This window comes from Colletotrichum jinshuiense, chromosome 8, assembly GCF_051148585.1.
Source record: "Colletotrichum jinshuiense chromosome 8, complete sequence".
NCBI lineage: Eukaryota > Fungi > Ascomycota > Sordariomycetes > Glomerellales > Glomerellaceae > Colletotrichum > Colletotrichum jinshuiense.
This window is the reverse complement of record NC_139315.1, coordinates 3034973-3047965: the sequence shown is the minus strand read 5'-3', so window position 1 is coordinate 3047965 and position 12993 is coordinate 3034973. Positions and strand designations below refer to the sequence as shown.

The 12993-nt window shown below is 53.4% G+C and overlaps 4 protein-coding genes across 4 annotated transcripts; 3 read left to right on the top strand and 1 right to left on the bottom strand.

Annotated features, from left to right (window-relative positions):
• Positions 1 to 569: 569 nt before the first annotated feature.
• EsH8_VIII_000812 (response regulator) lies at positions 570 to 3277 on the top strand (the record flags this gene model as incomplete). The annotated part of the gene is made up of 2 exons (XM_083269854.1): positions 570 to 3014; positions 3083 to 3277. 2 exons carry the CDS (start codon positions 570 to 572, stop codon positions 3275 to 3277), a joined length of 2640 nt encoding a protein of 879 aa, XP_083129622.1.
• Positions 3278 to 4131: 854 nt separating this feature from the next.
• On the top strand, positions 4132 to 5330 carry EsH8_VIII_000811 (mitochondrial 37S ribosomal protein mS45; the record flags this gene model as incomplete). Its single annotated transcript, XM_083269853.1, has 2 exons — positions 4132 to 4569; positions 4782 to 5330. 2 exons carry the CDS (start codon positions 4132 to 4134, stop codon positions 5328 to 5330), a joined length of 987 nt encoding a protein of 328 aa, XP_083129621.1.
• Positions 5331 to 5624: 294 nt separating this feature from the next.
• On the bottom strand, positions 5625 to 6710 carry EsH8_VIII_000810 (protein-tyrosine phosphatase-like protein; the record flags this gene model as incomplete). Its single annotated transcript, XM_083269852.1, has 3 exons — positions 5625 to 5811; positions 5881 to 6209; positions 6312 to 6710. 3 exons carry the CDS (start codon positions 6708 to 6710, stop codon positions 5625 to 5627), a joined length of 915 nt encoding a protein of 304 aa, XP_083129620.1.
• A 1544-nt stretch (positions 6711 to 8254) lies between these two features.
• Positions 8255 to 8901, top strand: EsH8_VIII_000809 (uncharacterized protein; the record flags this gene model as incomplete). The annotated part of the gene is made up of 3 exons (XM_083269851.1): positions 8255 to 8401; positions 8497 to 8640; positions 8728 to 8901. 3 exons carry the CDS (start codon positions 8255 to 8257, stop codon positions 8899 to 8901), a joined length of 465 nt encoding a protein of 154 aa, XP_083129619.1.
• Positions 8902 to 12993: the final 4092 nt, after the last annotated feature.

The following is a 12993-nucleotide window of genomic DNA, read 5'->3' as shown; positions in this document are numbered from 1 at the left end:
ATAGAGAACCAGACCAGACCTGCCTACACCACCCTGTGCCTCTGTCTCTGTCCCCGTGGCCCCCCAGAGGCTCATTGGCTTGTGTATCTCTCATCCCTTTCAATCTTCCCCATCCATCCGTTTTCCCGTTCCAGCCGCCTCTAAGTCCTTCAACTTGCTCGAATTCACCATCTACTTACTGTCGTTTGCCTTCACCCGCCTGCCCCATTATCCTCCTCGAATATCCATTCAACTTCCTTACCTCCCCGTCCGTATCTTACCGTTTCTTACCGTACCTCTCTTCCCTTGTTGGAAGCAACACCCTCCTGTTTTTATTTTATTCGATTCTGTTTTAGCTCCCAACGGCATCTGATATCCATCCACCTCTCATGCCACCCACGCCACCCAACCCAACCGTCTCTCTTCTGCTCGGCGTGTCTCAATCTCAGTCCACTTGACCCGAAGGTAGGATACCCACCACCACCACCACGAAGCGACACGACACGATACCACGCCGCATCGCAGCTGCTTGCCTCATTCTCACTTCTCGCTTGGGAGTCACCCTCTCCCTCGCGCTTCATGTGAGCCCCATGGGTACTGCTGGAGACATTAGAGCTCGTCTCCGGGCAAAATTTTCGAGAAGAAACTCGGCTGCACCATCCTTGACGTCCACCAACGGGGACGCCCACAGCTCGCAGCCAGCAGATGGGACGAGTCTCACGCGCCAATCCTCGACCGCTGGCACCGCTTCCAGCTCCCAGCATCCGCACCCGCACTCGCCGAGCCTGCACCAGCCCCATCACCAGCCACAGCCACATTCTACTCTGCAACCCCCCGGCAGCCCAGCCGACCACCTACTGCAGCAGAGATTAGAGGCAATTACGGATACGGACACAGGCACAGGTACGCCCCATACTAAACAGAACGCGGACCGGAAAGAACAACAGTATACACCACCTTCGTCGCCAGAACACCAACAAAAACATCAACGTGACAATCAAATCCATCATGGCAGTCAAGATGATGCGTCTCATCGCAGCTGCAAATCTTTGGTGACGGAGCTGGATACTACAGACAACGACAGGACTGGAAGCAGCAACAGCACCAGCAGCAGAAACAGAGACACTGGGGAGGACCCGGACGCCCACAAGCCACACTCCAAGTTGGACTTGCCTGCTCCAATGCCGCCTGCCGCGTCCGACCAACGCTTGGCTAGTGAACCGATGGGCAATGATCTGCGTTCATCCACAACCACCACAGCTACTGCCACCAGCAATAACCTTCCAAGCATCCACGAGGACAAAACTTTAGTCGCTTCGTCTTTGCAGCCATTTGTACCCATCGACCAAAAGGAAATCTCACCGTTGCCGCAGCCGCACCAGCCACCACCGCCTAAAATCGGCGCGGCCCCTACCGTTACCCTCGAGGCTGTCTATGCCGAGGACCTCGTTGACGATCAGAACGATCCCCTCAGCCATGCCCTCGGCACCCCGACGCCTCTCGCATCCAACATCCTGCCAACCTCGCCTTTGTCGCAGCGGCCAGACGGCCCTCCGCGTCGACAGAGCCTCCTGCCCAACCGTCAGACAACCTTGATCCGCAACTTGCTCGAAGCCCAAGCCAACAACGAAGTCAACCCTGCCATCGCCGAGTCGCTGCTTCCCAACATCGCAAACATGGTTACCCGCAAGGTTTGGGTCAGGCGTCCAGGTGCCTCTCCCACAATAATCACCATTAATGAGGACGACTTGGTCGACGATGTACGAGATATGATCCTGAGAAAGTACGCCAACTCGCTGGGGAGACACTTCGATTCTCCCGATCTCACATTGCGCATCTGCCCACGAGAGCAGCGGCAGGATCGTCTGTTGGGTCCAGAGGAGCCTATGTGTCGCACTCTTGATGCGTACTTTCCCGGTGGTCAAAATGTCGACGAGGCCTTGATCATCGATATTCCCAGTCGACGCACCCCGAGACCCTCGCCCCGCGCCCCGACGCATGCTACAACTATATATTACAACGACGATGGCAGACCGTCGGAGGCTGGCGAGGGCTATTTTCCACCCGTAGCTGGAGCTCTTCCGTCGCCGAACCTGCCTGTTCCTGTCGTTGCTCCTGTCACCGTCCCCGCCACACATCCTGCCCACCCAATCCATGCGCACGTACAGCACACACAACACGCACAGCACTCCATTGCGGTTCTCGGAACTGGCCAAATACCACTCATACCGTCGCCAGGAGGCACACGATCTCGTGCATACAGAGAACGCCCTGAACGTCCCCGCCTTGGAAGAACACATACCTCTTCGCCCACTATACTGAACCAGGCAACTGCTCAGTCCTTGGCGGCAGCGGCAGCGGCAGCTAGCCACCCCGCTCATTCGTTTCACCCGCGGCTACCACCTTCGAGAACGCATTCAAATACCTCAGAGCAATCCAACGTTGCCCCTCCTGCCCCGCCACTTCCAACGCCACCTGCCCCAGAAGTGCAGCCGCAAAGAGTTGCGACACCTCCGCCAAGGGTTGCGTCCCCGCGCCCGGCAAGCTCGCGACCCAAGAAAACCAAGAAGAACCTTGACCATCCGACCCTGCCGGCCGGCATACTAAATGGCGGGGTACCGCCCATCAACGTGCTGATTGTGGAGGACAACCCAATCAACCTCAAGCTTCTCGAGGCCTTCGTTAAGCGCCTGAAGGTGAGGTGGAAGACGGCGGTCAACGGCCGCGACGCTGTCACCATGTGGAGGACTGGTGGTTTCCATCTTGTCTTGATGGACATTCAGCTGCCCATCATGAGCGGACTGGACGCCACCAGGGAGATTCGAAGATTGGAGAGAGTCAACTCAATTGGCGTCTTCTCTTCATCCGCATCCAGCGTGCCTGAGGCTCTGAACGGCGAGCCTGAAGAGAAGGACAAGCTGACAAATATGGAGCTATTCAAAAGCCCAGTGATCATAGTCGCCCTAACTGCCAGCTCCCTCCAGAGTGACAGACACGAGGCGTTGGCCGCGGGCTGCAATGATTTCCTTACCAAGGTCAGTGATGAATCATGTTTTTATCCCTCGCTGCTTCTGTAACTTCCAGCTAACATCATCGCCAATAGCCTGTCAACTTTGTATGGTTGGAGAGGAAAGTTATGGAGTGGGGTTGCATGCAGGCTTTAATCGACTTCGATGGCTGGAGGAGATGGAAAGACTTTTCTCAGCAGAACGATGAAATCGAAGCTGCGAAGAAGTCTGCTACACTAAAGACGAAGGCAAAGAAGAACCGGCTCTCAATGACATCCGTACCAGCTTAACGGACGTCTTGGTACTGATTGGTATCGGTGGGACGATTCGTCACGAACAAGCATATTTCACTCTGGCCGAATAGCCTTTGTCAACCGCAGACTTGGGTCGGCGGAACCTTGGTTGCGCTGAAAATGCCTCTTGCAATCGTTTTCCAGAGGCGACTTGTCACCACGAACATATCATAACAACATATGGACCACGCGTACGAGCGAGCAGTCTACTTGCTCGTTCCGACTTACTCATCGGAAAGACACAAATGATTTAGTGCCGCTGCTCCGTTTTTCTCCTAAGGTAGGAAACTGGAGAGCCGCGACGGACTGTGATTCCTCAGAAATAAATATACGAGGTGGATGTGCAGAATGATACCATATAGCGCATGCGCACGAAAAGTAATTATAATGAGCAAAAACTAAGCAACAAATTCGCTTGATAACTTGGCTTGATCTATGAAATCTCTGCCAGTGCCTGTTACGTACACGCCATGCCGTAACTTGTTATTGTTACACAATACTTAATCACAACTATCAACAGATCACCATTGGATAACTGACCGATTGCTGAACTGGAGAGCCTAAAATTGAGTTTGCGTACCTAAGGCAGCATGCTGGGGTGTCGCGATGCTAGAGAGCGGAGCCGCACGAGACAAAACATCGACCTGAGGCACTTAGCCAGATGACTAAGAGAAACCGATATGGTCCGTGCACCAGCTCCGAAGAAAACGAAGGAAAATTTTGGACACGAACTTAAACTTCCTCCCTTCCTATCACAACCACACCATCCTTCGCCTTGGTTTCCAATGGTCGTTCAGCCGTAATTCGGTGTACTTAGGGGCGCTTCTGTGGCCAGTCCCCATTTGATTACAATGCCGCCACGAGCTGGCTCGTCATTATCGCCATTGGCACTCGGGGCCAAATGGTGCGATGCTCATGCGAGCAAAGCGTCACGTTCCTGGCCAGGGGCGCAAGCTGTATTTGCTTTCTCCACAACCTCGAGTCAATCCAGAAGATCAAAACCTCAGCATGAGCTTCACCTCTGGCTGAAAAGCCGAGGCGCTCAGTTTCGCGATGTTCCGAGGGATGGTCCAAAGTACCTGACCTTGAGCCAAGACCAGCCCTTCCCGATGAACCCTTTCTTCAAGAGTCAGCCTGTGCTGAGCGAAGCTATGAGAGAGGAGATTTTTATTAGGGTCAAGGAAAAAAACGAGTCTTTGAAGTTGGTGTCGGCTGAATTGGGCGTCGATGTCCGTCGCGTCGCTGCCGTTGTGCGTATGAAGGAGATCGAGAAGCAATGGACTGCCGAGGTAAGCTCACAAAATTTTCTTCTTTTCTTCGTCCTCCCCTGGACATCCCCAGCATTCGTGATGATCAACTTTCCAAATTCGATTAGTCTTGAAGACGCAACATATGGTTACACCTTGGCACTGCGAGCCTCTCTGATTTGCTACTTCCAATTTCCACGTCTATTTCGCAAAATGGAGACTATATTCCTGTCCGCTGACGTTTAATGCAATAGCACAAGCCGTTGGCACGGCCGTACGCCAGGGCGGTTCTGCAAATGCTTCCCCAGACTCCTTTGAACAAAGACAGACCTGACCTGCAGGCGCCACACGAGCCAGTCAACGAGATTCATGTCCACAAGCTCACGATGCAACAATTGTTTGTGCCCGTGTCAGAATCTCGCCAGTTCAACAGAGAAGATGCCGCCAAGGCTTTCCACAGAAACATGCTATCCATTGATGACCGCTCACCACACAAGGAGCTCATTACCATGAGAAAGATGACCGCTGATGGCGGTTCCAGGGAGGAGGCGGCTCGGAAATTCAAACAAGCCACAAGAGCTGAAGAAGACAGGCTGATCGAAAAAGAGCGTCGACGCCTCGTCAAGGCCGAAGAAGAGACGAAACGTGTGGACACTGGGCGCTTTGAATTCAGATTCAAAGAGATGAACGTCGAAACTGCCGGCAAGGATGGCAGGAGTAGGAGAGGAGTTGGTTGGAGATATGGCGTACCCTTCTACGATCGTAGAAAGGGTGAGCTGAAGATCCCCACTTCTATACCTTGAGCATGATTCGACATATCCTCACCACCCGACCCAAGATTACTATTGGCGCCGAGATTGAACGGCAGCCCGAGGAGGGATCATGATACCCCCCTTCTTCATCAAACCAGCGGAAAAAATACCGCGGACCAAGCCTGTCGGCCTAGGGTCCCCTCATGTTGGCGTTTATCCTTTTGTATGATAAGCGAATGTAAATACCTATTGTATATGTACATGTACCTGTATAACGACGAATTCAGCGGATGGCGCAGCCCAAGAAGGAGCTCAACCCCATTAAGAAACCAATTTTTACTCTTTTCAAAGTAGATGCTTTCTGTGTGATACCCAATCAACTACGTGATATCCGTCAGCAACGTCAACCGTGAGATTGGTCCGTATCTGCTCTATGGCCTCTGCCGATAGGCGACACCTGTTTCGCACGTAGGACTCGACGGAGCCATACTCTTCACGAAGCCTAGCTAAGGTTGCCAGCATACTTTGCTTCCTGATCACGACATCAGCGGGCTTGGCACAGTGGAGAAGTCGAGTAAGAACTCTGAGAGTGGTTACGTACGGTGATCCAATCATGCGCCGGGCGCCCTCGGGGTTTCCCTTGAGTGCTTCGGTGGCCAACAGATGGTTGACAATCTCCTCTCTGCGGTCTTGGAGGCCGATATCCGTCAAGCTGTACTCGTGGGCAACGACATCATCCGAGACGCCGCAGAGGCTGAGGATGAGAGCGCAGATGACGCCGGTCCTGTCTTTGCCGGCCGTGCAGTGCACGAGCAACGGGGACGGCGGTTCGGGAGTGGCGAGGTGCGAAAGGATGGTGCGAAAGGGATCGTTGGGGTGGCCTGGCTCCGAGGCGGTTCGGAGGATGTCGGCGTAGGCTTTGGTGAAGCCCTATAAGCCATTCAGGGTTCTTGTTCATGACATTCGATGTGGAGGACAGCAAAGGGCGGATCTACTTAAGACCTCTGGCCCGTACCCTCAACCAAGACTCACCTCGGTGCCGTTGCTCGAGTAGTTTTGATAACGCAAGGCAATGGCCTCAGGACCGTAGTCCTGGTCCCGGAAGACTGGCACGAAGATACGCTTGGCGCCGGGCCACTCACGAACGTCGCAGCTGGTACCAGCCTGGGCAAGGCGCTTGAGCTCGATGGTGGAGCGTAGATCATAGACGTGAGTGATGCCGAGATTCTGGAGGCGGGCGATCCCTTCGTCTGTGAGTCGAGAGGGTTCTGCGGAGCGGAAGATGACGCCGGGTTTGAGGATGCGGCCGGGTTGGGTATCGATGGGGTACCCACCGGCATCGCGGAAATTAGGGAGGCCCGGGATTGTATGGAAGGGCGGCTTGGGGAGCTCCGCCATGGATCTAGGCCTGGGGTCGTTTATGTCGGCCATTTCTATGCTGCGGGTGTTATTTTCGTTTCCGTGGAACAACAGATTTCGAAAGCGGGAGCAGATGTACGGGTGTGGAAATGATGGGCAGCAAGTCGGACCGGGCCGGGGATGACTTGGTGGTGAGTGGATGTCGTCGGATGTGGTCCCTGCGGGGGAGGAGTTGTTGGCATCCGAGGCATCTTTGGAGCATTCTCTGGGATTTGTGGCGCAACTAGGGTAGACATGGGGGCGGTCCTGAACTGCAAAGACATGACCTCGATATTGAGTGCTTTACATACAATATTTCATTTATATTCTCGGGCAGTTTTGACAAATAAGATATCCATTTACAGTGAGGCTACATTTCGAGCATCTAGGAACTTTGGCGCGCAGATGGACAAAACCCAATCTAAAATGAACCAGGGAAAAGAAGAATAGAAGGGTTCGGCGAGCACCAGCTCTCGTCTACCACTCTTGTTTTCCCGATCCAACTACTAACTTGTTGGAAACCAGTAGCAGCATCAGCGAAATGCAGGGTCTGGTGTAGTGTCCCACCTCCTTCTCACCATTGCAGGCCGCGTTCGGGCCTGTGTCTCGAAATCATTCATGGTGATCAGCGAGGACAGGGAGGAGCAAGTTCGTGCTCGAGAGATCATGGCGGTGCTTCCTGATCACAAGGGCACGGTTAATTTGACCAAGCTCTGCAGGTTTCTCTATCTAAATGACCTGCTCCCTGCGGCGCTAGCCGTGTGAACCGTCTGGTAAGTGCGGCAACGGTGTTGTTGTCATGGCTGATGGGCTGAACCAGCAGAGAACTGAGATTGTTAGCGCGGGCGGTGTCTCCTGGGAGGCTAATGTTGGACTCCTCATTCACCTCTAGGGTTCACTCTGTACCCATGGCAAAGCAGGTATCAGTGGTAAGTGAGCGATTCACTGATTGGACTCACACGCCAAAGATAGACCCTGAGCGTCTTCTTGGTGCTTGACGGTTCCTGATGCCGCCCCCAACTGATTCACCAAGAGCTTCCAAGCTGCATGTGTCTTCCCAAGTTCCAATAAGCTTAAGCTCTGGCCAGAATCACACGGACGTGACAGGCCAGCCCCCCTGCGTTTTGGCGCAAACTCGTTCCTTTCGGCTGATTGGCCCAAACACTGCCACTAGTGCTGCTTCTTCTACGTCATAGGGGACCATCCAGAAAGGGTCATTTTCTCAAAAATTCCAAGAGAACCACCCGGTGCGAGACAGGAGACAGAACAGCGATCAATCAACCTGTTTGTCCCCCGAACGCCTAGCGCCTTGTGACATGATTAAATCACCACTAACTTCCATCAAGCTCCTCTGACTTGGTTTTCATTGCTAGTCACCACCCACTCCTAAACACGCTACGGATTGCTTGTCATTCTAGAAAAACCCCTGCCCACCCCATCTTCAGCCATTGTCCTATTTTCCGCCATCAACAACCAAAAAATCACCGCCGACACGAGTCCATCTCTCGTAGATTTCACCGCTACTTCTACGTAATCCACTGTTCGTGTCTTGCACGCGCGATACTTCGTTTTCCAAAATGGGCCTCTTTGGCATGGCCGCGAGTTACCTCGCCTTTTCCGTTCTACACTTCTTCCAGTTTGTTCTAGCCATCACCGTCTGTGGTCTCTACGCTGTCGACCTTAACCATGCTAGGGCCGAGGGTAGTTATGTCGACGGGAAATGGGTAAGTTTTGTTCCTATGCTTGCAATGCGTGCATCTTTTTTGCCCTGCTACAAACGCGCCCAGTAAGGAATCAAACACTGACATTGCGCACACAGGTATTTGCCGTGATAGTTGGCGCTCTCTCCGCCGTCACGGCCCTGCTCTACTTCATCCCATTCATTCTACGCTTCGCCATCGTCTTCATATGGGATTTCATCCTTTTCATTCTATGGATCGCCCTCTTCGGCCTCTTTGGTAATGTAAGTACTCTCCTTGGGTGCATCATGCGCCGTTGTACCGCGGCGCGCCATCCTTCCTGTGAAATGTTTCGCTAATGTTGCCAATAGATGTACATCAAGGAGAACGCCGAGGGTGATGGTGGCATCCAGCGTATGAAGAATGCCGTCTGGGTCGACTTGGCCAACGCACTGCTCTGGCTCATCAGCGCTTTGGCTACGGCCGCATACTGGTGGAGACATCGCGAGCGCCGTACTCGCTTCACCGGTCGTGGCAAGGTCTAAATCGAGCATGAAAAATTGGGTTATAAACGCCTTGTAGGTGTTGCTTGGGGAAGACCGGGTAGGAAACCACTAATAGCCATCCACCTAGACTAGAACACTTTCTTGTCCCATAACGCTGCTACAAAGGCTGGCGTTTTGGGTTTTATGCTGCAAATACGATACCAGAACCACGGCGAGGTTCAGCAGACTCGGTTGCTTTTACCTGCTCCTACAACTATGGGTTTGTACTCGAATGATTATCACTTCTAGACCATAGAATTTCACAAGAAATAACATTCGTCAATTTCGACGTGCTTGAGTGAAGACCACCGGTCTTGCAAACATCCTTGCCGTGCGCGCTGCAAACGCTGCCACGACTGGAACACCAAAATTAGCGACAAAACACACCGTTAGGGATCGGGTTGTGAATATATTGGTAATAAAGGTTGACTACTAAGGTAACTTGGGCGGGACGGGACTCTGTATGTCATGAGATACTGTGTGGTGAATCATGTGCCTAAACATTGGCGCCGGCGCCCGTCGCCGGAGGACAATGACGCCCGTGTTCCCGCCCACGTCCGGGGCGCCCTCCGAAACCGTTTCCAGGCGTGCTGGGTGTGGATTAGCGATTCTGCGGGTATACCTCCAACCACCTAAACCCCCAGAATTTCCTAGGGACCCTTTGACTGGTGCATAACAATGGTATTTCACTTTTAATGCAAGGCTGGGGGCTTCCTGTTGACTTTCCCAAGCCCACCCTTCCTAGCAAGGTAGGCCATACCTTGTCCAGCATCACTGGTGCCCCAGATAGGTGTGAAGGCAACCAAAGGTCGCATGGTTGAGCTTTGCTAACCCCGCACGGCGCCGCCAAGAAACGGTGTCCAACCGCTGCGCCATGACGTAGTGGCTGCGGCAACCATGCCATGAATGTGTTCATGGATGCTTTTTTGGAGATTCAAGGCGTGGCGCGGTTCAAAAAAATTCGGCGAATCGTTTTGAAAACCGCACAACGCCCTTGTGCGGTCCCCAGCAGCCCGATATGGCCCCCCCTCACTAGCTACAAAATGACACCGTCCATATCTTGCTATGGGCTTTTAATTCTTTTTTCTAAGAGAAAAAGAAAAGCGTCCAAAACAACATCCATGACAACTCCGGCACAGCGTTTGTTGAAATGTTGAGAATGAGCACTTTGCGCCATAGTTGAACCGGATACGAGGACGGAGTGAACTTCTAAGTTCCTAATAGTTACAGTGGCCGAGCCCTCAATGTACCCAGCTGTGGAGAGCCGCGAATAGAGCGGACGCCCCTGGAGTCGGGGCGCCATGATAGCCTCAATCGGATGGCGAGGACGGCAATACGGGAGTCGGCAATATTGGGGCAGAAACGCCCAACTCGGGAACCCCAAGGCACCGCGAGGACTGGCAGGATGGCCCATCGACAAGCATCAAGCATCTAGCGCCAGAGCACTCCATCGGCGACGGAGCAGACACCATGGCGCTGGGTATAAATCGACCCACGTCAATGCGCCGCCTGATGAGGACAGTAGCGATCGGCGACAAATTTTCTTTGCTTATGCTTCCAGGTGCAGTTCCGGGCGCGTACTGGGTCGACTGTTACACACAAGTTTTGAAAAGCCCCATGTGCCTTGCCCCCATGCCTAGTGTATACAGACGGCACTGAACCCCTCATACTGAGCCTGTGTTGTTCCCTGTCATACGGCAGCAACGAGTGCGGATGATAGCTCTCATCAGCCAGAGTGGGGGCAATGTTTGAGGAGAGAAAAGTGGAGGAGACGACTTGAGAGGGGAGTGATTAGGACAACACCGGCCCGTGGTCCTTTGTATACATCTCTTCTCCGGGTGGAAATAGTGGAATACGAGTGGCATAAGCAGGTGGGTCAAGGGCAAGGGGACGGAGTCTGATGTTCGCAGCGATCGTTTCCCTAACTGCCTTGGTGCAGGCGGGAACGGTCAGAAACACCAGCCACTCGCAACAGTATAGCGGTGGGTGGCAGTAGCTGTAGGAGGCCGTGGCCGCCAACTTCATTGTGGCTTATCTGACTGCAGTACCTATGGCAATTGCGCAAGTAGGTTTTTGTGAATGCAGATATGATGAGCAGGTCGCAGAAGCCGGCTGCAATCAGGGCCGACCCTATTGGCGTTTGATAACAAGGCTTTGCCTCCATGGCGTAGTTCTACGTATGATGATGTCGCCACCTCCTCGAGCCCAGCCGCCAAGGACGGACCGGCGGGAGCAACAGCGTCTTTACTTCCCTCTTCTGCCGGGAATGGAACGACGGAAGTAGTTAGTGCCCATGGTCGTGTGGCTGGTATGGACGGGAACAATGTCACAGAACAAAGTGTAAAGGGGGTAGCGTGAGAGCTTCGGACTCGAAAAACCCCTCGGACTCGTCTGTGGCCGACGCAGTCCAATGTTCGGACGTGGTGGGAATGCCGGCACGGCAATTGAACGGAGGGGTCTCTACTTCCTCGGAAGTGGCTGCTCGTGCTTGAGCAGGCGCCGGCGGTGACCAACATCAGCGATCGACAACAAAATGCCCAGTTGAAACGTTTGAGCCTAGTAAAAAAGCCAAGATATTATATAAGCTGCGTACATGTAACGCGGTGCTACTGGCAAACGGAAGGATGGGTGTGAGGCGAGGAGTAGCGTCTACCGTGAGGTTCCCTGAGGCGAAATTATGGGAAAGATGGATGATGGCTGGCTTTCCGTAGCAGTACTTGATGAGGCTCCTCCAGGGGTACAGTTACACCGGGCCGGGCTCAGTAGTGCAAGTACCCTATTTGCCTGGCCGGCAAAGTCGCGCCAATGTCACGCCTAGGGGGGTTGTCTACCCTCCCACACTGCGATTACAGAGTAGATCTATCAGTATTGTTACTAACACCCCAATCCAGGAGAGAGAGGCAAGAGCGAATGGTTGGCTCTCGCTGTCGATAATCGGGCTTGAACCACCCCAACACCATTGAACCGCCATTGGAGAATGGACATCTACCCCTCTCCCCCCACAGGGTACCCAGGTACGTGCCTAGCTACCTGAGTGTTCCGCCGGCCCATCATCCACCTACCTCCGACCATCTACCAGCCACATCACAACCGCATGGCCAGGAGCCTTTGTTGATCTTCGACAAGATACCTTTCTCAGCCTTCAATACCGAGAACCATTCAGCCTATCTCTTGACCTTTTGCAGAAAGATCGTCTTCCTCGCGTTCCGACAAAGAGTCACCGCCAGGCATATCCACCAAGTATTTTACAACCCCGTGCCATATCATTCGAAGCTCTATTAATAGTCCTATTCATATTGGATTCCTGGGTTCGAATGGCTACTTATCAATAGTACTACAGCGGCAATCTCTACAATTTTTATTCGAAACTACTCACCACCACACCCATATCCCCTCACCATCAACCTATAGTCACTGCCAAGGAGACAGGCCGCAAACAGCAACGCAGGCAGCAAGATCGCCTGCAGTCCTGGGGTATCTCCTGAGCCAGTCCAAGTGGAAGTTGACCTCTTCCCGGAACTTCGGCCTCGAAACCAAGACCATTTGCGCTACGAGCGACCTTGGCATCGGTTGGACGAGGTGCATCAGAAGGAGGAGTGCAAAGACCGCTGAACCTGAACTTGAACCTAAAACTGGATGTCACCGCCCTTGTTTCTCTACGATTAGATTATTCCCATTGTGACAGGCGGGTCCCCAGTCCGGTCCAACCCCATCACCTGCAACACGAAAGGGCCAGAGGACGCCAACACCCCCGTTCACCGCATACGCATGCGCATGTGCATGTCCATACCCACATATCTACAGGCTACACGTACCCTATCTATCCGCCTTCTAGCAACGTGGAGTCGGAGGAAGCGTTGAGAGTTTGAGGAACCGTGGCCGGGAAACAAAAGCGAGAGACAGACGAGGGACACACACACACACACACACACACACACACACGCACATATACGCACACGCGCGCACACATACATCACGAAGGCGACGACAACGACAACGACAAGAGGGACGAGACCCTCCGAGCTGGCCATCCCAACCCCTATCATGGTGGTCTGACTTTGTCTCCAAAGGACCTAGACAGCTACTGTATTA